Genomic DNA, 21000 nt, shown 5'->3' on the forward strand with positions numbered 1-21000 from the left:
AATGTAAAAGAAAAGATCTGGTGACTCAGAAAAAGCTGGTGCTTACTATGTTTCCAGCGCTGACGAAAATATTCAATTAAATTAAAGCACAAGGTAAGTCACGTTTCTCATTATGAATATGTGCCCTATAGCTTCAATCAGTAGATATTCACGTGGAGAAACTAATTTAAGCGATCTTCGTCAAACTTTGACGATTGTCCTGACCGTGGAATCACATATGTCAAATCAGTTTTTCCGGAAACGAAAATAATTAATAATAATAATAATAATAATAATAATAATAATAATAATAATAATAATAATAATAATAATAAATCATATCATCATCATCCTTCTTCTTGTTCTTGTCCTATTAGCTCCACACACAGAACAAGTTGTTCCTGTCGCTCCTGCTGCATCTGATCCTCAGTTACTTTCGATGAACAGAATGTAGCGGAAATGTTGAATTTTGTTCACTTGATACTCTTGTCATTTTCTTTCGACTTCAAAATATGTAAAATGTGTGCAGAATTAGGATTCATTGTGTTTCTATGAACACAATAAAACAAATCACGCAGTAACGACAAAAAACGAACCCTTGGGAACGCATTGCTACCTACCCATAAACAAAACGCTACCAATTTATGCATTTTTTTTTTCTATTGGAGAAAGTTATCATTCCCAGTTCACTTTGCTTCCTGAGTCGCTAGTTCATATACACCGGAGATGGTTACAGAAAGCAGTACTTACGGCTACGTTTTCATCTTCGAGCATCACGAGATCCAAATATCAAGGTAAGCGAGATAGGCTACTCAAATAGGAAACATGACCTAGATCTGTACAGTTCTATTTGGTACTTTTTCGCATAAGAAATTTTTCTATAAGACATATACAAAAACTTCTGAAATTATACATATTTTTGACTAAAAAAAAGACAAGCAGGCATTAGAATTTTGGCACATAGGAAAAGTATGCTTGTTTAGGAAATGGTTTGGAGGATGAAGGAAAATAATATGTTACAGTATACAAAGAACACATCACCACTAAATGAAATCCCCAGTTTACACTGGTACATACATACTTGAATATAGCTTTAAATAATTTGTCTTCATTTATTTTTAAAGTCTCAGCTCCCTTTATTCAAATGCCAAGACATACTTTTCCTTTCTTAGCGAAATTCTAATAACAGTTTCAGTGTTGTGGAAAGCAGAATATATTAGCCAAAAATATATGTACTTCATGACTGATATTAAGTTGATTTTCATATTTCGTATAGCTGTAACTAGTAGGCGTGAAATAATATAAAACAAGATCTTACCAAGGTGGGTAATAACAATCTTGACTACGCAATGCACGCTTTTGCTTCTGTGGCGATAAACCTCAGACTTCCTTTAGCCCTAGTTAGTTAGTTAATCAACTTCTACGATAATTACACTTATAGAACATAGACACACCATTTACTTTAATCTTTTCGCTACAATTATTTGCAAGATATATATCGACACTATGAAAAAGAAACTGACCTATCCACCAGTCTACGATTTCTTTTTCCAATAATAACAAAAGAAAGATAATGGATACAATAGACAGTAGGATAGAAAAATGTCAAAAAATACTGAAAAAAAACATGATTATACTGATAAAAAAAAAAAAAAGAAATGTAATACAATGATTGATATGAGTGACTTACCCTTAACTCCGGAGTTGGCATGACACTGTAATCCAGAAGAGGAGTTGCATCACCTTTTCTGGTGGGAGGTATAGGAGTAACAGCCTTCGGACTTGGAGGTGTAAGACTCCTATCAAGATTAGGAGTAGAATCACCCTTTCTAGTGGGAGGTACAGGAGTGACAGCCTTCGGACTTGGAGGTGTAAGACTTCTATTAAGATTATTGCTAGTTCCAAACGAATAATCTAACAATGGATCATTTTCGTCTCTCCAAAATATGCTTTCATTTAGAGCTTTGTCTTCGGTTAGTGGTGTCGATGAAAGCTGATTAAAAGAAGTTTCCCTTGCTTTGTGCGGCGAGTTTTGAGAAAGACAAGAACCCGTTGTTGCTATTACTTTATCATCATCGTCGTCACTGGAACACTTACTTTCAACTTCTATAGTTTCCAGTTCAGTTTCTTTCGACAACTTAGAAGTAGTGGGTGGTGTAAGAAATTGTTCGTTTTTTTCTGATACTGGTGTCGTATTTTTGAGCGACGTTTTGAGTCTTTCAGCATCATGTGATAGGTTATTTGAACGAAGTGGAGAAACATAAAAGTCTCCAGGGTCATATTCGAAATCTTGGAAATCATCCCATACGCTACTTATATAAACAGACTGACGTGGTACTTCAGGTTTCAAATACGAACAACTTTCCTGGTTTTCATTGATATAATTTTTTTTCAAAGTGTCATTTTTAGAAACTGGAGACAAACTGTTATTAATAACCGTTTTAGCAGAAGACGGACTCGCATATTCGGTTTCTTCCTGGTTTCCATTAACATTATAATTTATTTTCAAAGTGTCATTTTCAGAATCTGGGGACAAATTGTTATTAATGACCGTTTTAACAGAAGATGGACTCGCATATTCGGTTTCTTCTTCAAGTTTCTTATGATGGCTATCATTACTACTATCGTCCAATATTATTGGTTCAGATTTTCCAACTTCTTTTGGAAGAAATGAAGAGTTATGTTTTATTCTATTTTCAGTACTCGAATTACATCTTTCCTTTTCTTCGTCTATTTCTTCAATATTTATCGGCGATAATTTACCTTCACTTCTATTGGTACTATTGCTGCAATCATCTACTATGATCGGATCATTCGGTGCGTCATTTTCCTCATTGTCTGGCTTTATAGATTTTACATTGGGACCATTATTTACAGTTCTTGCGCTGACGTTTTGTTTGTCATTTAGTTTAATAACTGTGGCTTTTTCATTTACATTTCCCTCTGATGGATTCTCAAACAGATCATCGTCTTCAATTTCTATAATGTCAGCGTCAACTTTAGTAGGGGAGTTGAGAGCAGATAGTTGTTTATTTTGACATCCTAAATTGTTTTCACTGTTGACAGAGGCATCAGTAGCAATATCAAGTGCAAATTCATTGTCTATACGCTTTCTTTTTCTACTCCTGAAATTATCAGATGCTTGTAGTTCCTCGGGTTCAAGCACACGCTTCTTTACGGAATCCTTAGACAAACTCGTTCTTGGTGAGGATTTCGAAAGTGTGTGAATCATCTTTTCCGGTGATAATGAATCACTGCTGTATGACTTTCGCGATCTGAAGGAGTTAAAGGTATGTTTAGGTGTTTTCGGACTTGAAATGGGTGAAGCATTATGAGAATTCGGTGACAAATTAGAACTACTGAGAGAATCGGGTGTAAACTTACTGCTCTTCGGTGGTGAAATTTTACTCGATGGTGACCTAGTATCAGCAAATTTAGCCTTCAAAACCTGTCTTTCTCTAGACAATGGGGATAAACTAGACGGTGTCCGTGGCTTTCCATTTTTCCGTGCTACTGGTGTGAAACTTTTTGATTGCGAAAGAGGAATCGAAGTTTCTGGAGAAGAATTACTTGAAGAGCTAGATACGTGTGACAAAGCACTACGTCTGGTGCTATTTACATTCGCTTTACACGATTTCTTTCCCGATTCTGGGCTTGCATCAGCTAATATTTCACTCTTAGTTACAACACCTGATTTGACTTGTGAAAACAAACTCTTCAACTTCATAGATTTATTCGCGAAATCAGTATTATTTGAAGGTTGAGAATTTAAATGACGAACAGTTTTGCTTCTTCTTGAACTTGTTTCTGTACAATTCCTATGATTTTCACTTGAAGTGTTATTAAGTTTCGTAGCCAGCGCTGCACGTTCGATAGTCTGACAGTTCCTTTTGAATCTTACATTCGTCAAAACTTTAAGATATTGCGAAAGATCATCTATATCGTATACCTGAGTCAATTTATGAACTTGAACAACATTTTCATCACTTAACTGAAGAATCTGTTCGACAGTACCGCAGTAAATATATTCTATAAAAGCTAGAGCAGATGCATACGAAGTATCACACCAATTCAACAGTTCTTCCACATTATTGTTCTCCAAGTGTTCTTCTTTGATTACATCGCGCAAAATTTGAGGACAGCGGACATACAATACTAGTTTATGTGCAGGAATGGTATGATCACCTTCAACGTAAATTGTAATGTCACTCATAGTTTTCTTATTCACTATTTTCTTCCAATCCTTTATAACATTATCTGCAATACTTGTTAAACTTGTTGGCTTCTTCGGAGAAGGGAAGGATAAACTCCTTTTGGCTGAATTTCGTTTAGGACTTTGTAAATCGTGTTTGACTGATTTTGGAGTACTACTGGAGGTCGATAATGGAGAACAATTTTCAGCAAGTCTCTCTAGAACATCTTGTGTACATGGTTCTTCTTCCTTCTCATCATTAATGCTTTCTTCTTTTGGGAACAACTGGGTCTTGTTCTGTAAGACATGAATGACAAAAATAAATACATAATAATAAGATTTTGCACATTTGTCTGTTAATCTCATTTCATCAATGACAGAATTAACTCTTCTCGACCGAATGACAAATATACACGTGCACTTGTTCATTCGAATATCGCTATTACTTCTTCACATTCCTTTTACTTGCAACTGGGTACAATTTCAAAATTATAAGCTAGTAACTACACCTCATTACCGAATATGAATATATATAACAGAACAATAAAGACACACATTCTTTTGTTATGCATTACATTATGAAGGAAAAAATGAAATCTTTCAGTTTAACGTCCCAAGATTATGCCCTTTAGGCTAAGGGAGCGATGACCTAGGCAAGTGAATGATGATGGAAAAATTGATGGAATGGGAATATGGGAGGGAATGGGAGTACCCAGAGAAAACCTACGGACACGATGTTGTCCACCATATTTATTTAGCCGAGGATCGAATCAGGGACCCCACGCACCAGAGTTAAGCGTTCTACCACTGAGCCACCGAGTACCCTACATTATGAAGGATATCAGACAAATTTATTATACATAGGTACTTTTTGTCCTATATCATAAATATAAATATCTTCGCTCGGACATTCAATAACTTGTTTTAGAATATCCCTGAGAGATATTCCCTGTTGTAATAATACAGAGATTTATTTCAAGGAATCATCTAGAGGAAGGCCACCTATTATCTAGGGGGTGACACTCATACACAACCAAACAACTTTTCAGATTACGTACAATGGAAATGAAATCATTGTTTTACGTCCTACGCTTATACCGGCTACGCTAAAGGAGACGGTAATCATGAGTAATGAATGAAATGGTGTAATGAAGAAAGCGGGAGGAAATGGGAGAGCTCCGAGGAAATCTACGGACACGATATTGTTTACTACGAACTTACTTTGCTGTTTATGTCCACCACAAAGTTCACTTGGCGCGAGCCGGGATCGAACCAGAGGCCCCATGCACAAGATCGAACCAGAGGCCTCTACCACTGAGCCACCGCATACACCAAGATGGCTAAGTGTTGAGTATATAATTAGAAATACAGCTTCTGAAAATGAGTTCCAATCATGTCATGGGTAAGTTTTTTTTTCCTATTTTCCAAATAAAAAAGAATGTGGATTGTTAGATAAGCGAAATTCAAGTGTAGGTCTTTAAAAGTATGTCTACATAAAACATTATAAGTTTAAAGGAAATAGTAATATCAAATTATAAAGTTACATACTTTAAAGCAATAGTATCTTATCACTTTCAGTTTTGTCCGTTCGAATTTTTCGAAAATACCCGTAATGACTTTTTTTTCACATTTTATAAATAAATATTTTAATACTACTAACGTTACAATACGGTGCAATCCATACCTTCCGGGAAAGCATAGGAAGGGTGATTTACTGATGAGATGAATTTTGTTCGAAGGAAGTTTCCGAAACGTCTCTCCAGACTTGTTTATATTTCATAAATATATATTTCAGCAATAATTCTACGTTTATGACATGATTCATGATACAATTTTAAAAGTGAGAAAGTTTCATGTGTGTTCCACACCTGCACCTGTTTTAATTCATTATTGAATTCAAAAGATTCAGCTTTTGAAGAGGGAGAATTGAGAGAAAAAAACTGTTTGGATTCTGCCTACTTGGATTACTTCCGCCACCGCAGAAATATAATTCATTGATTTACTTGGAATTTACCGAACCTTTCCACCACTGAAACTATGTAAGGCAAGTTCTACTGTATAAAGTGGGATTGGAGCTAGTCCTGTGTTTGTATTCGAGAAAAGTAACCGCACTGGGAATCGAATCTCGCGTGTTAGCTACTTAGCCCGAAAGGGCATTCAATTGATTTATTTGCACGGAATGTAGGATTGGTACTACTATGTTTCCATGGTGTAGTGGACTTCTTGTTCACAAACAGTATTACATTTGGATAACTTAAAACTAAACCTTTCTATTAAGTTGACATAATAGATAATTAGTATTGTGTTAAAATCTTGAATGGACACTATAATTAAACTTATAATAACACGTAAACTAGCCCCATGAAAGCGTCTCAATTATTTCAATTAAAATTACTGCCACCGATATAATCAGTTGCAGCATATTGTAACGATAATATGTATATGTTACTATGAACAATGGTCTGTAACGTATCATATCATTTTCTTTTATGGCCAGATCTGCCTATTTATGTTGTTTAGTTTGGACCAGACATGAATATCTATGCTTTTTGCACTTAATTTAGAACATCAAAGGTACGCCATTGTGAATTAGTGTATTTTCATTTATAAAGAGGATATTTTGTAAATAGTAAGAAGATAAATGTTAAAGTATTTTCGAAAAATACATAAATTCCATATATCATATTCTGTGTTATGTCATTTTGAACAGTTAAATAGTGAATTACGTTTAAGTGATTCTTGATTACATCAAAACGAATTTAGGGCAAATATACAACAAAGTGTGAACTCACTTAAATGTCATAATATTTAAAAAATAAAGATAAACCGTATCGTGCACACCTGTTATGAGTGAACATATTCACAAGTTACATTTATGAATAACTCAAAATAATTCATGCTCATAGATTTTTCATGAGTGAATTTCATATATACGACTCTATTACACTAAAGAATTTAGCAACATATTTATGACAATTATTATGTTAAGAATTAATTCGCACAATAATGTCTATAATTTCTATAATAAAACAAACAAAATATTTAACGCTAATTATTAGTTATCAATTAAATGGCAACGCATTTCAATATTTTCAGGTATCTATTACAGAAAGTTCCCGATTGTATTTGGGAAGCAAATTTGCATGATGCTGATTTGTATAACTGACGTCTTATTTTTGTATTAAATTATGTGCTAAATCTCATTCTAATTTATTATATTGTAAATTTCGAATGAACATCAATTCGAAATTTAAACATAATACATTGAAATGAGACCTTTGAGACATCCATGAATCAGACACTGCTCTGACTTGCACTGACGTTACACTGACCTTGCATCAAACAACGGAGTGAAACAAACTCTCAAGACAAAAGTTTTAAAGTACTAATTAGATTATTTCCATTTTTGATTGCTACAGATGTTTTTTATTTATTTATTTTTCACATACACACGTACAAAGAGAAAGTGCAGTCAATAGGTTATCCAACAAATCCGTAAGAAATAATAAGTTTGCATTTCACATGAAGGAATGAATTGATTATCAATGTACTGTAAGCCATTTGAAAATCAGCTTTATAAATAGTTCAAAAGATACTTTGATGGTTCTTCTGTATCCTCTTACTCATTTGTTAACAAAATTGTATTAAATGTAGAAATTTTGATGCCTGATATCTGCATTGCCAAAACATATGTAAGAGGTTTTGGCGGGGATAGAATGAACGGGAATTAATTATGTAAGTAATAACTACGAAGGTAATTGCAAAAGTCATGGCAACTATTTTTTTTTTCTCGAAAATGGTAACGATTAAAAAAAAATTCTGAAATATGCAAATGGAAGGTTAGTTCATAATGTAAACATTATATCTAAGGAGATGGATGAACACACACACCATCATAAAGATATAGTACGAGAAAAAAGACGAAAAAAATTGTCGTTTTAAACGTGTTTTAATGTCGATTGCAACAGTACACAATAGTACAGGGCAGGAACACGTACCTGTGACATCTTAGACTCTCTCGAAGTAGTCCCGCAAAGAATCCATCACACACTGCCAACGCTGTGGAAGACGCCGAATATTCGTGGCCTCACCATGAGCGAATCTTTGGATCTCACGCGTCACTGCTGTGGCAATGTCTTTACATGTTCGACAGCGTGTTTAACGCAATGGCTCTTTCAGTTTTAGTATGAGGTCTATGTTTGAGGTTTTGGTACTTCCGGGAACTCAAAGATGTCACAGGTACGTGTTCCTGCCCTGTACTATTGTGTACTGTTGCAATCGACATTAAAACACGTTTGAAACGACAATTTTTTTCGTCTTTTTTCTCGTACTGTATCTTTATGGTGGTGGTGTGTGTTCATCCATCTCCTTAGATGTAATGTTTACATTATGAACTAACCTTCCATTTGCATATTTCAAATTTTTTTTTATTCGTTACCATTTTCGAGAAAAAAAATAGTTGCCATGACTTTTGCAATGACCCTCGTAAAAACATTAATAATCACTTGTAATCACTATGACTTCTTTAGTTTTCACATGATACATTCTTAAATCCTTGTGCTTCTTCTTTGTGGTTAATAACGACGGTGAAGTTGTCAATGGTGTTATTCTAATTTCCGTCCAAAGTGCCCATGTCAGAATTTAATGTATTTCTTCGTTCAAATTAAAAAGATCTTGTATGCCTCTCTTCCTATCAACGATTAAGTTTTCTCGATCACTTCCACGTTATTTGTTGTATTTTCAGGTATTTTGAGAGAGCAGATGTTGGCACATCTTTCTCCCCTATGTCTTGATAACGCTGAAAGAATACAGCTGAGGTTCCATGTTTATATGATTTTTTGAACAAATGAACAACAGAATACAGTAGAGTTACTCGTAGAGATCGTTTTGAAAGAAACAATTCGTACACATTGTATGCATTGTTACCGTCTTCATGTGTTACAAATGCTGCAAAATTTTTGGTGAGGGAGTGGTATTTATCTAGCTATCATTACGAGGATTTTCTAAACACGGAACACGATTTATAAAATCAAACTTGTGAACAGGATGATCACAAGAAGCCTCTGTGAAAAGGACAGTAGTACAAATATTGGAAGCTATATCAATCGGTTAGAGAGGGAAATGTATTGAAAACAAATTACCTTTCTGACATTACTTAATCAATGCATCCATCTACTACATACACTACCAGCAACAGCAGAAATCCAACATAAGGGCCACAACACTACATTCGAAGGATATCAACTTGCACTTTTAATTTTATGTTTGATTACAGAAGACTGTCGTGGTGACCCAGTTATATAGCTGTGACTGCAGATTAGTCTTTCTTACACCGCCTTGAAAGATTACTATACACAAACCTTCACGAAAGACGCATATTATTTTGAGCATTATTTCAGAAAATAATATAAATATTAAAGAAAAAATATTCGTTTCATTTTCGTTATTAAATATTTTTTTTCAGGGGCGCCATGAAGAGGAAGGCGCACCAGGCAACTGCCTGGTTGCTCCACGGGCCAGTCCATCACACCTGCCCACAAGCAGAGTACAAGAAAGGACATTTACTCTTTATTTTAAAATAATCGATGACGTAACTTTAATTTTTAATAAGCTAAATTGGTTGCTTTCATAGACTAGTTTAGATGACGTAATAAGTTTTATTTACATTGTACATACAAGATGTTAACGAAGAATTAATTATCCGTTTATGCAACTTTAATATACGAAACTTTTCTTTAGTTGCAATTATCGAAAAACAAACAATAATATTTGAAGAATCTACACCCTGTTTCAAAAAGAATATACGTATTTTGAATGCATATATTTATTAAACTTTAAGACATACGAATATGAAATTTTACACACATATTTACGAACCTCTCAAGTTCAAATTACAGTTCAAAGTTCAAATTACAAATGTTCAATATGTCCTACATCAGCGACACGAACAATATCACATCGATACTCAAATTCCTCCCATACTCGGTCACGCATGTCCTGCGTCACTGATGTTATGGCAGTACGGATCTGGTTCTTCAACTCTTCCAGGTTCTGTGAGAGTGATGGTACATAAACGTTGTCTTTAACGAAACCCGGCATGAAGAAGTCACTGGGTGTCAAATCCGGTGACCGTGGAGACCAGCTGAGACATGCTAAGTCGCCAGCTCCTTGACGACCAATCCAAGGGTTCGGTAGAGTTTCATTCAGATATTCACGCACTCGGCGACTCCAGTGACGGGGTGCCCCGTCTTGTTGAAAAATGAAGTTGTCTTCGTGCAGCCTCGGAAACAACCAGTTTTATAACATAGCGAGATACTGCTGACTGTTAGAAGAATGGGCCGTAAACAGATGATTGGGATATCGCACAAAACACATTGACTTTGGGCGAATCTCGTACATGTTCAATGACTGCATGTGGGTTCTGTAGGCCCCAAATTCGAACATTTTGTTTATTTACCTGACCACTAACATGGTAAGTCGCTTCAACACTGAACACCATGCGTTGTGCAAAAGTGTTATCATTGTCAATAGCATCCAGAATCTCGTTACAAAATGCCACACGTTTGCGTTTGTTATCAGGATGCAGAGTTTGTAACAGCTGTAACTTGTACGGCTTCATAACCAACCGACGTCTCAAAATACGCCAAATTGTTGTTGTCGGCACTTGTAACTCCTGACTGGCACGACGAGTTGATTTTGAAGGACTACGTTGGAAAGCAGTTTGAATTCGTGCAATATTTTCTTCAGGAACACTAGGGCGGCCAGGACTATTTCCTTTACGTACACATCCTGTATCTACAAACTGTCGATACCATCTGCGAATGTTCCACCCATTCGGAGGATCAATTTGGTACCTCAACCTGAAACGTCTTTGCACTGTAATCACGGAATTGCACTTCGCAAACTCGAGAACACAAAATGATTTCTGCTGCGGAGTAGCCATTTTAAACATATGACGGTTACCAAGCAAAACTGAAGACAACTGACATCTAGCGGCTATTAATATAAACTAGACTATGTATTCGTTTCTGCAGTAGCCGAGCCGAGGTGCATCGATCGATAGTTTGGACAAAATAATTCTTTATAATACGTATATTCTTTTCGAAACAGGGTGTATATTGTAAAAGATCACTGGAATACAAAAACAAAATTTAAAAATACTATCTCTGGGAACGTTGCAATCAATCAATTAACGGTACGTTAGAGATGGTCCAATTGGAGCTAGAACTATTTAATTTTTTGTTTATTTATTTAATGCGCCCTCACCAGAAAAATGAACCTAGAACAACGTGCACAGAAATACACATACTAATTACAAGACTATAATAATAAAGTTGACGTCACGGTGTCCGCAAGCAGCATTATTCAGTATGAAACTTTTAAAAAAAGATTTATACTTTATACCTTATACTTTATATTATTACTTTCTACCTTATAGTGTTCTGATATTTCTATTTCTTTCACGTTTATTATTAGAAAGAAAGATGGTCTTGTGTAGACAGACTCATTTGATTTGATTTGATTTTCAGCTTAGTGTCCCCTTCAGCACCGAGGCTATACGAGAGGTAGACCTATAGCTTTACGTAGGATACGAACAACATGAGCTTCCGCCGAAATCAAACCCGGGTCTCCCGCTTACTAGACAGACTCATAATAGCTTACGGTTCAATATTTGTATATATACAAACTAACAACACAAAATAGTTACTTAGAAGTGTGTATTCTATAAGTTTACATGTGTGTATTGTGCAATTAAATGAAACATACTTTGTTTTACTGAAGAGAAAATTCGCCCACGAAAGTATTTGTACCCAACATCACAAGTTGTATTCGTACCACAAAGTAACCACATTATCCATTATACTAATAATTAACTTTGACCGCTTATTTAGGAGCTATAACAGGCATTTAAGCCAGATTATTTTAAATTATTGGTCAAGTCAAGCATGACCAAAGAACACCCCAGATGCGTTTTGGAACCGGATGGTCAACTCGGCGGCGCCATGTGGGGGCGGAGGGGCGTAACATTTTTTTTCTTTCTTAAGGCAAATTTAAAAACTTTTCACATCCTTAGTTTTCAAGATATCAGATTGAAATTTTGCATACGTATTGTGTGCACCTTTGAGTATTTCTCAATTTTTTCGAGATCACTACGTGAACCCGGGTCCGAGAATGAGGGGTGCAAATATTCCGAGGGGGCGATTTTCAGAAAAATTTCCGGTTTTTCCCGAATTTCCCGGTTCAGATGTACGATACGGACATGTGAGTGGTACCGTTGGAAAGAGCGTGTTATACTGAAGAAAATGGCGTTTGAATAATGACCCTAGGCCAAACTGTAACGACGCTGTAAAATTTTCGTATATATATATATATATATATATATTGGTAACCTTCAGATTTAAAAAAAAAAAAAAAAAAAAATTCTGCCCTTTTTTCAGACTGAAATTCAGACTGAAATTTTGCACACTCATTTTGTACATAACTACGTATTTTTTCAAGAGATGTACAGATCCCTATATGAACCTAGACCCCGGCCAGAAGGGCGAAATGTTCCGAAGTGGTGAGTTTTCAGAAAAAAATCAGTTTTTCCCCGAATTTCCAAGTTCAGGTGTATGATACGGACATACGAGTGGTACCGTTGGAAAGGGCGCGTTATATTGAAGAAAATGGCATTTGAACCATGACCTTAGACCAAATAGTAATGGCGTAGTAGTTTCTTAGAAAATATTTATAATGGGTCACCTTCAGACTTTCAAAAAATTTTTTCCGCCCAGTGTTTTCAAGATACAAGACTGAAATTTTGCACACGCATTGTGTACATAACTACGTATTTTTCAAGAGATTTTCAGATCCCAGGTCCGGACTAAAAGAGCACAAACATTTTGAAAAATTAAAAAAAAAAAAAAAAAAAAAAAAACAGTTTTCCCTGATTTTCCCGTTTCTAGTGTATAATACGGACAAGCGCGTTGTACCCTTCGAAAGGACGCTCTATTCTGAACAGAACGAAGAATGAATCATGATCCTACGATAAATAGAAAGGAAACAATAGCTGTTTGGCTGAAAGTCTAAAATATACCTCAAAAAGTAGAAATCCTAAAAGAGCTATACTATATATTTTGGTTCTGCACTCCCAGCTTCGAGAAGAATATGCTATAAATTACCTGAAATGTGTTTAACACTTGAAAGAAAGAAAAGAAAAAAATCATTGTTTAGGAGAAACTGTAAGTTACATGTATATTCTACTTCTTACTCTCTTAATCCTTTGGAACAGTTGTTTCATCATAAATCACCTATTCGAAATAAACTATAGTTTGAGGCATTGAAGGCACTCTTCTGCCGCATTCAGTATCTATTTTAACTTGTAATTCTCGATTCATTTTAGTTTTTATCTTGGTTTTGGTGGTATACCCTTCAGATTAGAATAAAATAAAACTAAGAATAAAAACGGCAGAATAAAACAATTCCGGCAGTTTACCTAGCCGTTGCTGACAAAATATGCTTGATGACGATGTAATAATTTCTTGCTCACTTTCATTGCTATTTCTTGCTCACTTTCATTGCTATCTAATAATGATTATTACAACACGAAGATGCCAACTTTATGGAAACTCATAATTACCGGTGACTTTTTCCTTCCAGGAATCTGTGAGAGATGTTTCAGTTTGCTTCCTGCAGGAATTTTACACGGCGAAATAAAAGAAGAGAGAGATTGAACGTAGAACTGATCTTGATCGTAGCTTGACGGGGATACAGACGAAAGTTTCCATAATATATTATCCTGCAAGAAAATCAATGGGATGAATTAATCACTTGAAATATTTTCGTTACTTTATCATCGAAAGAACATTTACACTGCTCTTTCAAACTGATCTTAAAATCAAGAAACCTACATAATTATCGGTGACTCTTTAACCCATACACGCAACAGAAGATACCTAACACTCCTCTTTGTAAATTCTGCTAACTGCATGCCTCCCTAAACGGTTTGATACATGAGTGGCCAGCTCGTGATATACCTCATTCCCTTTATTTTCCCCCTTTGGCAGTCTCAAGAAAAACTTTGCAAAAAGTGGTTTCATTTTAAAATTTTGTGTTAAATAGTTTCATTTAGCAACAGCTGTGACAATAAAAGTACCGACATTAGTTCTGTACATGAGAAAACTGGGCAGCATGACATTACTATATTTCAATTACAGACAATAGTGAAATTCTTGAATTAATTCAAACGCTGAAAATTCAGCTAAACAAATTGTTGTAACAATGTGATCGGGCACATCTGTAATCTCAGTATGGATAACAAACTATGAAAGATAAGCGAGGTATCAGGGTAAATGTTCACAAGCAAAACATTTGAAAATTTAAAATTTGGGGAATTGTACCAAGGATAGTTGGAGAATCATTCAGGACTTTGTTTTTAGGACATTACATCAACGAGTGATGCAGAACAGTGCAAAGCAATAACATCTGTTTTGAATATGTACCCCATGTATGCACCCTAGGATTTAGAACCGCCGAAAAAAAACATACACTGTCGCACTCTGTCAGAATTTTCGCCAGTAGACGTTAGATAATCAAACCTTTATGTTATGGAGAATCACTGGGAACAACTACAATACGGAAACTGAATAACGATTTTCGCACTGTTCAGTATCTTCACGACTGAAAGTAACCTCAAAGCATTTTCTTCCACCGTGAGTTCGTACAAAAAGTCCGTCAGTTTGTTGCTCTGAGAGAGACCATTCAACTGAAAACATCTAAACTACGGCCCAAGGACCGTACCCAAGGAAGGAGATGCTTCATCATGACTACCCTTCCTCACCCGACCAACTCCTCGAAACTGAGTCCTAGGTATCTTTCTCTTCCAGAAACTACTTGCCAATTTGTAACAGTAGTCAATCTGTAGTTATTTACATTAATTAATTTCAAAATCATCTAAATAACATTCATTCCAACATGAAATCATAACAATGGAGATTGTAAACGGAGAGATGTAGCTTCCGAATACATTAATTACAAAGAAAAGGTTCGGATAGTTGGGTCACAGACAGGGGCGGTCTGGCCAGGTCGACAGGTCGGCCTCACAATAATTTTCTCACACATAAATGAATAATAATACAAAATATTCAGCATGAGTAATAAACGGGTTCAGCAGGGTACCTGGTGCGTTCCAACATTTGCATTGTCGCTGAATGGTTAGAGTTCATGCCTACGGTGCGGATGGTCCCGAGTTCGATTTACGGGGGACATTCAAAAATGTCGGTGTTGACCCAGCATCATCAGGGCAATTGGGGAGCTAGCTGAATTAAGATGTAGCGGACTCCGGTCTAGAAAGCCTACATTAAAGACTGGGTGTCGTTGTGCTGATTACGCACCGCTGAGTTTAAAGTAGGTCTGCTGCCAGACCAGCCCTCGGGTCTATTGTGCCATGGAGCTCAGAACACTTTGAATTTCTGCTTGACAAATCAAAAAATATGCAATTGCTATGAATAGTATTTTAGAGGATGTGAAGATACAGAAGTTTCACTGGGCTTCGATGAGAAGAGAATTTCGAAGAAGAAAAAATGCCTGGTGAAAAAGCTAAAGACGAAGTTTAGAAATTACTCCAGTTCAGATATTTAAACTAATTTATTTCCGTATTATCGACTGTGCTAGGTCAAGTATCGAAAAAAAGATTTAATCCAAACAATGATATTTTGAGAGATTGTTTATGGCTTCATTCAAAAAATTTCCCTGAAATCGTAGATATTGACGAATTTCCAACAGAAGTCTTACGCACCATTTGTCACCTAATAATAGAGCTGAAACAGTTTGCTGAGCAGTACGAAAGTTTTGTCAAGACTGTATAAGAGCAAAATGATGAAATAGAAGATGTGACTAATTTAAATGAAGGCGAAGAACTCAACGACGTTTCAGAGTCAGAAGAAAGCAAAGAGAACTCTGTTAACTGCTCAGTGAAGAAGAAATGTTCTAGATGCATAGTATGTAACTAACATCGTTTTCGTGTTGTCACAATCTAGAATTTGGAGAAGATGACGTCTATATAGATAAGTATAACGGAGATTTGCTTTAATTTTTATTACTATTTAACTTATAACAATTTTTACAAAGGGCACTAGAAAAGTCTTGCAATACGACCTTATTTCTTATACTATTTCAAAGTACTTTCCACCACACATCATACATTTTACCAGTCTTCGAAGAAACTTTGCCATCTTTCGGCAAAGATCTGGGCCCACTCATCGTCCCAAGCCCTTAATAGGGCGTCATCGCTTGTAAAATGCCTTTCTTTCAGTCTGGTCTTCACATGGGGGAACAGCGCGAAGTCATAGGGAGAGATACCTGGACTGTACGGAGGGTGCTCTAACAGTTTTAGTCCAGCGCTGATCAAATACTTAAATTTTTGAACGGTACGCTGAAGCGTTGGTATGATGAAGAAACCATTTGTCCATCCTTGAGTTCGGGCGCAACTGTTCTGTAAGAACTTTAGGCAGACATTCCTCGGTATACCACTTTCCTGTGACTGTCTTCTGTGTTTCTAAGACAACTCGCTTGACAATTCCTCGCACACTAAAAAATACCGCCACCATTCTCTTCTTTACTGATGTGAACTTTCGAACAGCCACGGGGGTCTCCTCATCTTCGAATACCCACACTTTGTTTTGAGACTTGGTCGGGACGTCATAGTAACAGCCAAGTTTCGTTACTTGTCACAATACTGTTCACAGAGAAAGATTTTCCATTTTTTAATTTTTTCAACATTTCACGGCACCATGAAACATTGTGTGCCATCTGCTCGTCGATCAAGTCATGTGATACCCAAAGGGTACAAAGTTGTCTAACTCGAAAGTGATCGCGGAGAATAGCACGAACTGCTGGTGCATTAATGCCCAAGCACACCTCTATTTGATGGTATGTAAATCATCTATCTGTCTCACGCATGTTTCTTACTGCAGCAATGTTTTGTTCAGTCACACATGAAGATGGCTGACCTGACCCTAGAGCGTCCTCAAGGCTGAAATTTCCTTTTTGAAACTGTCGGTACCACCTAAATATCGTTGTACGATGAGGACAATCCTCTCCAAGCACAGGAGTCATTTCCTCTAAACACTGGTCAACGCTTAAACCACGTGCAAAATTGCCCGGTATTCAGTTTTTGACCATGACAACATCTCCACTTCTTTTCACTAACACAGCTGAAAATCACCTGACACTAAGACAATGAATGACTAGAGCTTCTACAGTGCAGGTTTGGACATGTCTAAACACGTGCTAAGTTAAAAACTCCTGTGATGATCCGTTCTGTTCTATTGCAAAACTTTCCTACTGCCCTTAAACATACTTATTACAATTTAAATATGCTTGACACTGCTTCTCCTCCTTTATTACAATAAAAAGTATGGAAAACAAATCTACTTATAACCGGCCAATCGTCCATCTTGGACGGGTCATTTTGTAAAACAAAATTAAATTGATAACAATATTTAGTGATAAAGTCGACTGGACTGTATGAGCCGCGACTAACAATAATTATTATTATTCCTCGGGAGAGGATACAAGACAAGACAATCTTGAATTTTTACCGATCTATATACAGCTTATAAGTCTATGTTAACTCTGCCTTGTACGCAGGTAACCTACGAAAGGACCTTTTCAAAAATTAAAATTGTTAAAAACAGATAAGGTCTTCGCTAAACCAAGATTTAACGTCTATGCTACTTATTATGAATGTAGAACGAGACTTATTTGTAAATTTAGATAAAAATCTGATTATACGTAGATGAAGCAGCAATAACGAGTGAGGAACTTAGCGAAAAGTTAGTTTAATGAAGCACTTAGGCATTAGGCCTATAGATTTGATCTAGATAGAAGGAAACTTCTTTTCTTTGTTCGTAAATATTGTATTCATACTATGCCAATATTCTTCTTCATCAACAAAATACAGTATTAGATATTCAAACATAATAATTTTACAGGTTGATACAGTAGTTTTGAAATTTTCTTTTCCTGTGTGAATCTAAGTAGAATACGTACACAATTTGTATATATTTCTTTGATTTTATATGATTTTTATACACCTATGCAAAATTACTATTTTGAAGTTAAAAGTAACATACGCATTGTAAGTTTTTCATGTAATGAAGTATGAAAAGTATAAAGTATTCCTAGTACTATTTATTGGTTACTTACCTTATATCATTCATCAAGGCAATGAAATTTGTTTTTAAAGAATTACGGTAGAATTTATGTAATTAGAAAGTGTAAGTCTACTGTAGAGGTTTGCTATTAAAATAAAACCCCTATAAAACAATGTGGTACTTAACTTTACTTAAGTGAGTCACTAATAAAGAGTTTAGTAGTATATGTAAGTGGGCATTTTTCTAAAGCCCCTCCCCCTAGTCCCCTACAGCCGAGAGGCCCCAGCGATGCCAGACCGCCCCTGGTCACAGCTTGGTTGGCCGATTTTGAGTTTAGCGTCACATTCAGCACAAAAGACATTTGAAACGCAGACCTACAACTTAAGTGGGATCCAAACCACGTGATTTCCCAACAGGAATCGAACCCGGGTTTTCCGCACCGAAAGAATGTACATTAAACTATATAGCCACGAGTGAGTTCTTGAGTACGCATCGAGAAAAGTAATTCAAACTAATCTTTACCTAATTCTCCCCTCTCGTCAAATAACTCCTTCCTTATCAGGGAAATATTTCACCATTTCCTATACATCAGTTTTTTTTTTTTTTTTTTTTTTTTTTTTTTTTTTTAATCTTGGATATACATCTGGAAAGCCCTCCTCTATTTTTCATAAAATAACATTGTTTTAATCCTGCATAAAAGCATCCTAACACGAAGCAGAATTCAGAAAGGATTTCGAAAGAAGAAAAGCAGAAGTTAATATTCATACATTCAATACCTTTAATAATAAAGTCGTTTACTGAATAAATATGGAGAAACAAGAACTGGTACGCCACCTTCAAAGATCAGTTAAACACCAGATTCTATGAAACATCAAGAACGATTACACACCAAGTATTTATTCAATCCCATGCAATATGGCCTAACATAGATTGGACAAATGGGACGTATTAAGATCAGAAGTGAGGAGCACATGGGATACAGAATTAAATCAAGCAGAAAAGTCAGCATTGGCATAATATGTATTAGAAAACGAACATACTTTGTTTGAAAATGCGTCAATTATATGCAACAAACCCATGGATATAAAAGGTTTCTAAGAGAAGTAATAAATAAAATTATGTGTTAGCACCTTGATTAGAGGGGGAAGATTTGAAATTAAATGAAATGTGGAAGAATTTATTACAATAAAAATATGAAGAAAAAAGCGAAAGAAATAATTAACAAAATGGTTAATATTATAAATTGGAATTAAATTTAGAACTGCTACAGTATACAACTATAACAATGTAACAATTATAGTTATACCACAGCAATTGCACATTTCCCTAAATTAGTGCAAATCTGACTATAAAGGTAGACAACGTCGGTTAAAATAAATAAAACTAATGGAATATCAAAAGTTTAATTTATTTAATTTAGTTAGGACACGTTTGCCTAACGAACTTAGCCAATGTTGGCGAATATGGCTTGGACTTCCTACTAGTACAAACTTCTTAATACATGTTAATTTTTATAATAGACAATTCGGAGATCACTAAAAAAATAAATAAATAAATAAATAAAAAATAAAAAAAAGATAATTTTAGAAGGAAATTTTTCCTCTGTTACTTCTTTCCTTTAGACATTCTTGCAATAATCTCTACACCGTCGAAAAGTTTACTTCATTACCTTTTGAATGAGATATAAGTTTCGTCTTTACACCAACTACACGGTATACGCAATTAACTGAAACTCAGCAGGTTTCAGGGGATGAAAAGGTAACCACCACTTATCTCGGAAACCAGGGGAAATAGATCATATTTTTATATAAACTTTTTGGCTTCTGCACTTCCTCACCGAACACACTGTAGCATATAAAGAGAATTTAAATGTAAACTAAACCTTAAAACTTAGTTACATGTTTCAAGAACTAGTCACATGTGAAGTGCCATGATAAGCCGAACAAATATTTTTGATACAGTTAAAATCTACAGATGGTCATGGTATATTTATGGTTGTGGTTAGGTAATCCGAACAACACAAATAAGTTAGGTTACATAATTTAACACTGCAAGCAAACAAGTCAATGGCGTTTACAAAATAATTAAAATGGAAAGGCCCTGATAAAATACTTTTATGTAAAGTTTCTGTAGTTGAAGAAAGGAATCACTTAAAACGAAGAACACAAGTGGAAGACTTCCATTATTTCGAGAAAACAGTCAGATTTCCATAGAACCCCGCCCCTAAAATAAATTAATAAATAAATACAAGAATGAACGTAGTTTATGTAATAAGTTATAAATCCATGTTTGATACAGGATGAATATGGATGCTCAGAAATTGTTAAGAATTAGGGAAATACTTTATAATTTAAAAAAAAAAACTTTGTATTAGTTCTTCAGTTCGAGCTTTTAGGCCTGAACGCTATTCAGAAAATCTGCAAAATGCAATTGTAACAGGATATGATTAAAACGGCAAAGAAGTAAACAACAATGTATAAAATGTTTCATTAAAAAACAAATGATGGTTAATAACTTTCACGAAAACCCACGTAAAATACATAAATAAATAAATAAATTAATTAATTAACACACACACAAACACACACACACACTCACTCACTCACTCTCTCTCTCATTCACTCACTCTCTCACTCACTCACTCACTCACTCACTCACTCACTCACTCACTCACTCACTCACTCACTCACTCAC

The 21000-nt window shown here is 35.4% G+C and overlaps 1 protein-coding gene across 4 annotated transcripts in view; it reads right to left on the reverse strand.

Annotated features, from left to right (window-relative positions):
- LOC145686168 (uncharacterized) overlaps positions 1-21000 on the reverse strand; it is an 86424-nt gene that overhangs the window by 46039 nt on the left and 19385 nt on the right. For 3 of the 4 annotated variants that reach the window (XM_081759181.1, XM_081759182.1, XM_081759184.1), the window contains exons 5-6: positions 13791-13949; positions 1670-4468 (exon numbers count right to left, since the gene is read on the reverse strand). In XM_081759181.1, coding sequence (XP_081615307.1) covers positions 1670-4468; positions 13791-13949 — 2958 coding nt within the window. The remainder of the gene's footprint in view (positions 1-1669; positions 4469-13790; positions 13950-21000) is intronic. The other variant, XM_081759183.1, reaches the window with a different exon arrangement.

Source organism: Thermobia domestica, chromosome 5 (genome assembly GCF_964235325.1).
Source record: "Thermobia domestica chromosome 5, izTheDome1.hap1.1, whole genome shotgun sequence".
NCBI lineage: Eukaryota > Metazoa > Arthropoda > Insecta > Zygentoma > Lepismatidae > Thermobia > Thermobia domestica.